The 10000-nt window shown below is 40.9% G+C and overlaps 2 protein-coding genes across 5 annotated transcripts in view; one reads left to right on the forward strand and one right to left on the reverse strand.

Moving 5' to 3' along the window:
* Positions 1-3779, forward strand: part of LOC136825605 (ABC transporter F family member 4-like) — a 5038-nt gene extending 1259 nt beyond the window's left edge. The window contains exons 2-5 of the mRNA XM_067082190.1: positions 1426-1898; positions 2419-2694; positions 2803-3081; positions 3301-3779. Of these exons, the coding sequence (XP_066938291.1) occupies positions 1426-1898; positions 2419-2694; positions 2803-3081; positions 3301-3779 (1507 nt within the window). The remainder of the gene's footprint in view (positions 1-1425; positions 1899-2418; positions 2695-2802; positions 3082-3300) is intronic.
* Dus1 (Dihydrouridine synthase 1) overlaps positions 1-10000 on the reverse strand; it is a 592604-nt gene that overhangs the window by 198303 nt on the left and 384301 nt on the right. The window lies entirely within an intron of this gene.

The raw sequence follows: 10000 nt of genomic DNA on the forward strand, positions 1-10000 counted from the left end.
CCCATTATATGGTTTAGCTACACATAGGATACATGGATCCCAATTCATGCTATAGTTACACATACGATATACGGATCCTAATTTATGCTATAGCCACACATACAATATATGGACCCCAGTTCATGATATAGCTATACATATGACATATGAATCGCCCATTATACGTATAATTACACATAAGATATATGGATCCAAATTTATACTATAGCTACACATACATTATATGGATCCCCACTATATGGTATAGCTACACATACAATGTAGGGATCCCATTACATGATACAGTTACACATACGATATATGGATCCCCATTATCTGGTATAACTACAGACACGATGTATGGATCCCATTTAATGGTACAGCTATACATACAATTTATGGATCCCCATTATCTTGTATAGCTACACATACGACATATGGATCCCAATTTATGCTATAGCTACACATACGATATTGGATCCCATAATATGGTACAGCTACACTTACAATATATGGATCCCCACTATATGATATAACTTGAGAAACACAAAGAGGGTTTAGAAAATAATGAGAATTTCAAAGAAATGAGAATTTTCTTTCCCACTTTTTGTACGACAACTTGATGACTTGGGAGACTTGAAAATATATATTTGAGAGAGAGAGAGAGAGAGAGAGAGAGAGAGAGAGAGAGAGAGAGAGAGAGAGAGAGAGAGAGAGAGAGAGGCTTCTCAAGATTCTTGTCTGTATAATGAATGTCAGAATGAGCTTAACAAAGGTTTAAAGATATGTATGTATATACATATATACACATAATCTTTATGTATATATATATATATATATATATATATATATATATATATATATATATATATATATGAGAGAGAGAGAGAGAGAGAGAGAGAGAGAGAGAGAGAGAGAGAGAGAGAGAGAGAGAGAGACGCTTTCTTTAAATTACTACTAAGTTATTGATTTTTATATAAATTTGCCTCTATAGTGTTTTCCGTAGGATCTCAAACTGACCTTCCGGTATACGTTTATATAAATATAAAACACTCAAAAAACTTTAATATACCTTACAGAGCAAATAATAAAAATAAATAAACGCAACGCCTTAATAGTAAAACATTTCATAAAACTGAATATACCTTGCAAAACAAAACAAAATAAGAATATAAAATTTAATTAACCACCTCATTTTACCACGGCTATGAGCGTCCGTACATCAAACGCCCGAGAGAGCGCCCGCAAACACGAGTCGTCGGGTGAGGAGGTCGCCCGCTGATGAGAACTGTGATAATCGAACCCGTAATTAATCCCGCGGCTGCACAGAGAGAGAGAGAGAGAGAGAGAGAGAGAGTCCTTTCATCCCCGCCAGCAGAATCAGCATCAGTGCCGTTCCAACAAGATGCTTCTCTGACATTCATCTCATTATCGCGGTATCCACAGCAATACCTATCGCCCGTCTGATGCGAACTTCTTAGGACCTAATTCTCTTTGGGATGGGTTCCAATTCTCTCGTCCACAAGAAGGATCAACAAACTTCTCTGGCAGCAAGGAGGATCAACAACCTCCTCTGGCAACGAGGAGGACCAACAACCTCCTCTGGCAACGAGGAGGATCAACAACCTCCTCTGGCAACGAGGAGGATCAACAACCTCCTCTGGCAACGAGGAGGATCAACAACCTCCTCTGGCAACGAGGAGGATCAACAACCTCCTCTGGCAACGAGGAGGATCAACAACCTCCTCTGATCAACAACCTCCTCTGGCAACGAGGAGGATCAACAACCTCCTCTGGCAACGAGGAGGATCAACAACCTCCTCTGGCAACGAGGAGGATCAACAACCTCCACTGGGAACGAGGGGGATCAACAACCTCCACTGGCAACGAGGGGGATCAACAACCTCCACTGACAACGAGTAGGATCAACAACCTCCACTGACAACGAGGAGGATCAACAACCTCCACTGACAACGAGGGGGATCAACAACCTCCACTGACAACGAGGGGGATCAACAACCTCCACTGACAACGAGGGGGATCAACAACCTCCACTGACAACGAGGGGGATCAACAACCTCCACTGACAACGAGGGGGATCAACAACCTCCACTGACAACGAGGAGGATCAACAACCTCCACTGACAACGAGGGGGATCAACAACCTCCACTGACAACGAGGAGGATCAACAACCTCCACTGACAACGAGGGGGATCAACAACCTCCACTGACAACGAGGGGGATCAACAACCTCCACTGACAACGAGGGGGATCAACAACCTCCACTGACAACGAGGGGGATCAACAACCTCCACTGACAACGAGGGGGATCAACAACCTCCACTGACAACGAGGAGGATCAACAACCTCTACTGACAACGAGGGGGATCAACAACCTCCGACAACGAGGAGGATCAACAACCTCCACTGACAACGAGGGGTATCAACAACCTCCGACAACGAGGAGGATCAACAACCTCCACTGACAACGAGGGGGATCAACAACCTCCGTCAACGAGGAGGATCAACAACCTCCACTGACAACGAGGGGATCAACAACCTCCGACAACGAGGAGGATCAACAACCTCCACTGGACAACGAGGGGGATCAACAACCTCCGACAACGAGGAGGATCAACAACCTCCACTGGCAACGAGGGGGATCAACAACCTCCGACAACGAGGAGGATCAACAACCTCCACTGACAACGAGGGTATCAGCAACCTCCGACAACGAGGAGGATCAACAACCTCCACTGACAACGAGGGGGATCAACAACCTCCGACAACGAGGAGGATCAACAACCTCCACTGACAACGAGGGGGATCAACAACCTCCGACAACGAGGAGGATCAACAACCTCCACTGACAACGAGGGGGATCAACAACCTCCGACAACGAGGAGGATCAACAACCTCCACTGACAACGAGGGGGATCAACAACCTCTACTGACAACGAGGGGATCAACAACCTCCACTGACAACGAGGGGGATCAACAACCTCCGACAACGAGGGAGGATCAACAACCTCCACTGACAACGAGGGGATCAACAACCTCCGACAACGAGGAGGATCAACAACCTCCACTGACAACGAGGGGTATCAACAACCTCCGACAACGAGGAGGATCAACAACCTCCACTGACAACGAGGGGATCAACAACCTCCGACAACGAGGGAGGATCAACAACCTCCACTGACAACGAGGGGGGATCAACAACCTCCGACAACGAGGAGGATCAACAACCTCCACTGACAACGAGGGGGATCAACAACCTCCGACAACGAGGAGGATCAACAACCTCCACTGACAACGAGGGGGATCAACAACCTCCGACAACGAGGAGGATCAACAACCTCCACTGACAACGAGGGGTATCAAAAACCTCCGACAACGAGGAGGATCAACAACCTTCTCTGGCAACGAGGAAGATCAACAACCTCCTCTGGCAACGAGGAGGATCAACAACTCCTCTGGCAACGAGGAGGATCAACAACCTCCACTGGCAACGAGGGGGATCAACAACCTCCACTGGCAACCAGGAGGATCAACAACCTCCACTGACAACGAGGAGGATCAACAACCTCCACTGACAACGAGGGGTATCAACAACCTCCGACAACGAGGAGGATCAACAACCTTCTCTGGCAACGAGGAAGATCAACAACCTCCTCTGACAACGAGGAAGATCAACAACCTCCTCTGGCAACGAGGAAGATCAACAACCTCCTGTGGCAACGAGGAAGATCAACAACCTCCTCTGGCAACGAGGAAGATCAGCAACCTCCTCTGGTAACAAAGAGGCTGACAACAAAGTGGAAAATGTGACATCAAGACGAAATGACGAGGCACAACGGTATTTGGAGTAATGTTCTGTCAACTAACTCTACCTGGAAATAATTAGATAATGATACCTGTCTCAATGGAAAACCTGGATATAAACAAGTCAGTTACTTTTTCAACGATTTCCGTACACTGACGTCATAAGAACAGGTAACTCAATAAGAATGATACTTCTTAGATAGTTCAAGGGACATTAAGTAAAACTGATAACCTGAAGAAGGGAATGATATTCAAAATAGGTAATTCCACAATTAATGACATATTACCACTGACAGGAAATATGACGATGCTTAAAACATACCTTGATATCACTATTTTCATAGTCTAATGAGATGCTACCTAAAATTGGCAATTTAAGATATGAAATATAGATATTCTCCACTCTCTTACATGTCGCCGCTCTATAATCAGTTGGATACTTGTGAAATGTCCAATTTCGCAGTTTCTCTGAAAATCTACCATATTAATTATTCAAGGTTACGTAATACGAAACTCGAATTGTTATTTTGGAAATCATACCCCACTTTGTAATTATGAGAGAGAGAGAGAGAGAGAGAGAGAGAGAGAGAGAGAGAGAGAGAGAGAGAGAGAGAGAGAGAGTACGCACGCAACATTCAAACGACGCGAAGAGAAGAGACTTCACTTTAATTCCACGGAACGTGTTAACAGAGGCCTCCAGGACGGTGTCTGGTCCGTGTAGTAATTCCGCCCCGTAATGTATTCCACGTCATTAGGAGTCTTTAGCAATGCAAATGATGTAACAATAGACGCTAACTTCATCCGACGAGGAGGCAAGAGGCAAGAAATGCATTATTTTGCATTTCCAAACAGGTGTTTTACAAATGGGGGGTGACTCATTACCAAGATACGGAATCCGTTTAGAAATGACAGAAGCCGAAGATGAGCCCGTTGCCTAATGGGAGGGTTTACATAATGACGTTATACGAGATATATTCAATGTTTTCATTTTGGTATTACGTTAAGGCAATCATATCTTCGTATTTAGCTTTTCTCGTAGGGTTGATGGACTTCACGCATTCATTGCTTAAAATGTTATTAATAATCACTGTCAAATGCAGATGACGAAGAGATATGTAACCAAGAGGCTTGACTCAGCTTAAACTGTCACAAGAGAACAAAAAGAAGAAAGAAGGTATTAAGAGTGGGAGTGAAGAACGCAACACGACCTACACAAAACCTGCAGCTAGACCAAGGAATGAGACATCATTTAAAAGAAAAGTGAAAAATGCGCCGAAGTTTCTTCGGCGCAATCGAGTTTTCTGCACAGCCGCTACAGCGTATAATCAAGGCCACCGAAAACAGAGCTATCTTTCGCTGGTCTCGGTATAATGCCATATGAGCAGCGGCCCATGAAACAGTAACCACGACCCGGTGGTGGCCTTTCCTATATCGTTGCCAGAAGCACGATTATGGCTAACTTTAACCTTAAACAAAATAAAAACTACTGAGGCTAGAGGGCTGCAATTCGGTATGTTTGATGACTGGAGGGTGGATGATCAACATACCAATTTGCAGCCCTCTAGCCTCAGTAGTTTTTAAGATCTGAGGGCGGACAGAATAAACTGCGGACGAACAGACAACGCCGGCACAACAGTTTTCTTCTACAGAAAACTAAAAACCGAGGAACGCTATCTGTTACCTGTTATCGAGGGATTAATTCATCGAGGGATGAATTAAGTCTACCTGTGAACACTTTTCTCTGCGTTCCAATTACCCAATTAGCAACACAATGCGCGAGCCATTAAAAGAAATCCGAGCAGCCCATCTGCATTGATAATGGAATAATGGTGTGTTTAATTTCATTTCCTGCTCGTTCGCAGACCGTAAAGGTTTCATGTTCATGGCTTAATTACTCTTGCTTCATGGAAGGAAAGAAAGAAAAAAAAAACACGGATGGGCGTTTGTGAAAGGTAAACAATCCCCGCCACTCGAACAAAGAGTAAGAATCGCGCATACCAAAATTACAACTGGCTGAAATGTAAGCTATGAAAAGCCCAACATATATAACAACTATAAAAAATAATATGGGAACACTTCTCTTGTCTGACAATGTCGGAAGTACAAAATATATCGAAGCACTTTCCAGTAAAGAACAACAAAATAGCGTCATCATTTTCTTCTCTTTTTAGTGTGGGCAATCGGAACGAGCGAATCTATTGGAATTTGTCTCAGCCTCTGTTGCGATGAGGAGAGATGAAAAAGGTATCATATACGATAAAATATATTGGTAAGATACGCGAGCCAAAAAGGGGAGAAAATATGCTAAACATTCCCTAACTAATTAGTCAATGAATGGGCTAATTTAATCCTCTTGATTTATATTTTGTACCGACGAAAGCAACCTCGTGGGCTCTCCCTCGAGCCTCGAGTGTTTCATTATTAATCATATTCCAATGCCTTCAAGTAATATCTACATACAGTAAGATCCAGCTATACGAAGCCTTAAAGGCTTAAAGGTTCCTAATAAAGAGGCAATCCATAAAAGCATAATGTTTCAAAAAAATCACAATTATCTGAACCCTAATGCAAAATCTAAGAAAGTATCTTTCTGCATACACAACTCAACTACCAAGTGACAGGAAGCTCCACATCAGCCTGAAATACCCGAAGCATTCACATGCACTGCCTCGGTCAGTCTCAGTCTATGAAGTAAATGCAGTGTTGGAAGACTTCTTTGGGACTACCCTGACTCTGTGAAGCGTAATTTATTCCTTTGCAAAATAAATATTTGGAAGAAAGCAACAAAGACTTTAATCCCTGGAGCTGGAGGGTCAGCGAGAATAGTGGTGATGAGACAAGGAGGATGCACGAGGAGCAGATGCGTGTTAAAAGGTGACTTGAGCGCACATCATGAGCATTAAACTCGATGGAGCTACTAATACATAATGAAGGGGAATGAAATCAATAGCCATAAACTGAAGTGGTAAATACGCTAATCGAGTTAAGCTTATAATAAGTCCTGTGCCATGTGAACAGAATCTGCATTTTGACTGGTAATGAAGGATTGGCAGAACCAAATCCCAAGGTTTATAACGAGGAGAAAATATGACATTGTTTCAAGTCGTTAAAAACTCAACGCAAAGTCTAATGAACTTGTCGGTTAAATCTGACTTCCCCCTTAAGTTCAAAATATGAACCAGCAAACCAAAATGCTTTCGACTTCATGTTCTGTGTTGAAGGCCAATAAGCCATAATTACCTTGCAAGCAAACGACAGGCCAATCTGTCCAGCTCACTGTTGCCTTTTGTTGATGTATTTTTTTTTTTTTTTTTAAAGATCAAGGGCCAACACTTCGGGCAACCTAATCCTCTTTTTCCAGGCCATACCAGAATAAGGAAAAAAAAATAAACATGAAGAGAAACAACAGGTTGAACACAACCCCGAAGTAGGCCCCTTAAAGACAAGGGAATTGAGAAATACACACCCACAGGCCAGGTGAGAATTGCAAATCTTCACAACAAAGTGACTGTACCATGCAATCCAAGGATTACTGATTACCACAGAGTATATATATATATATATATATATATATATATATATATATATATATATATATATATATATATAATTTTTTTATTGAGAGAATTCGGTAGCTTTCTTCATGAAGTCATTCGTCGATTCCACGCAAATGAGATATCTTAATCCATTTCTGTCATTACTTTTGTTATGCTACAACATCAAAATACTGAGAATTCCTTTTTCATAATGTAATAGTTACCGGACTGATGAGTAACTTACTAGCTCCGTGATGAATAATTATCATAACATCGCAATTAACTGCATTCCCTCAGCTCGTGCATGCATGGTAAATATAGTTAGACATACTCGCGTTTATGTTACCTCGCGTATTATCGCTACTATTAGTTGTTTTTCACAGCCAAAAATATGATATAGTATATTACATCCTAGTTGAAAAATCAAATGCTACAAGCACACAGGCTTCAGTATATACAAAATAAACCTCAAAAGAAAAAGAAAGGAAACAAAATATATGTGAGCTTGCATCCAGCTTGGTCTTCCGAAGTTCCAACGTTTCAGAAATTCAGTTAAATATCTCTGGAAACGATACAGCAGAGACTCCATTAGGAAAATAAATCTTGAAATAATATGTTATAGCCACCAGTGCTGAAAGTGTGAGGCATTGCGATCCCTCTCACTCAGTTAATGAAATTTAAAAGTAAAATGTTCATGAAGTTCGAAATTTAAAAAATAATTGCTCATGAAGGTCGAAATTCAAAATTCCTTAACAAGACTGAAATTCAAAAATAACCGTTTATGAAGATAAAAAAAAATACTTTTGAAGATCGAAATAAAAAAATAATTGCTTATGAAGGTCGAAAAAAATACTTACTTATGAAGACCGAAAAAAAATAATTGCTTACGAAGATCGAAATTCAAAAGTAAAAGTCCAGGAAGACTGAAATTCAAAAGAAAACGTTCTTGAAGATCGAAATTCAAAAACGTTTTCTTTGATCTGTTGCTTCCAATTAGCACCTGTTAACGATAGGCAGCATCTAATCACCGGGCTCTCTCCAAAACCTTTTGTATCTAACAGAGCATTTATTTCTATATACTATCTACTCAAATCTCTCGTTATGAAATAACACCACTCGTTACTTTTTCAGACTGTCAAAGTTTAGAAATAAAGAAATATGCTAACTTTCGTCTGATTGGGCATCGCATCCCCAATCGTTAATAACTGGGAGTTAAAACTGCGAAAAACAACTAAAAACTTCCTGTGTTTTCTCTTATGGATTTTTGACCCATAAGAACAGAAGCTTTTTACGAAAAATGCACTAATAAAAAATATCATCCTGACTGATCGAACTGTGTCTAAGCCTACCGTAACAAGGGCAAAGGGGCTAGATTCTATACAAGCGGATTTGACCTGAAACATTAATCCCTTTGCTAAATCTCATTATAAATATACTGCAAGTTTTCCATAAAGTAAACAACAAAGGCATTCTTCTTCGTAAGTATGATTCGAACCCATGGTTAGAGGACTCAGGTTCGTGCGTTAAACCACCAAATACATTTTTTTTTTGGGGGGGGGGGATGGTTGGACTGTAGATTCACAATGTTACATTCCACTCATCTACTGACTTATGACTGAGGACTCGAGAAATACACCAGACTCGATGAAATACGCCGTTCTGTTTCGAAAACAAATCGGGAAAGTGAAATAACTATATGGTTTCTGATGAGATTACAAACGGAAATCTTTCTCCACAGCATTCTCTCTCATCAACAAATCACATTAGAGTGCGAGTCCAAAAAAATGCAACTCGCTTTCTTCTTCTTCTTCTTCTTCTTCTTCTTCTTCTTCTTCTTCTTCTTCTTCTTCTTCTTCTTCTTCTTCTTCTTCTATCCTTTACCAAAAGGCTACAGGGATACTTGTACCACTAAATTATCTGCAGGCTCGCGCGCATAATCAGAATTTCCATTAAAGATTTTAAAAATCAGAACATTCATCAACAACAATAGTAACATTGATAATATATAAATCATATAACATGAGTTACAAAAAACATAACTCGAAAAATATAATAAAATCAAAACTCATCTTTGACAAGGCCGTACTTCACAAGGTCACGCCCTTCATAATATCAGTGGATATTTACAAACTCTTACGGCCGCGTAAAAAGGGTATTGTGATTAAAGGCAGGAGGTTACTAGAACATGATAGTCATTACGTTAATGACATAGGATAAATTAGTTTTATAGAGCACAAGCCTTCCAGAGAGAGAGAGAGAGAGAGAGAGAGAGAGAGAGAGAGAGAGAGAGAGAGAGAGAGAGAGAGAGAGAGAGAGAGAGGTTTCATATTCATTATCCAGTGCTTGAACCCTGTACAGCACCAGCAAGCAAGCAGTAGATACACATGCATATAATAAACACGGGACACACGCGCACACACACATATATATATATATATATATATATATATATATATATATATATATATATATATATATATATATATATATATATATATATGAGCCAACAAAGTCATTTGATGCAAATGGCCACTGTGAAAATCTGCCCTCATGTCTTTTTTTTCTCTGCATTCACTTCACAAATCTCCATCCCAGCTGATAGTATCACGTACCGTTCTCCCAGAGATTGTATGAAGGACATGTCCAAACCATCTCCACC

The sequence above is a fragment of the Macrobrachium rosenbergii genome, chromosome 39 (genome assembly GCF_040412425.1).
Source record: "Macrobrachium rosenbergii isolate ZJJX-2024 chromosome 39, ASM4041242v1, whole genome shotgun sequence".
Taxonomy (NCBI): domain Eukaryota; kingdom Metazoa; phylum Arthropoda; class Malacostraca; order Decapoda; family Palaemonidae; genus Macrobrachium; species Macrobrachium rosenbergii.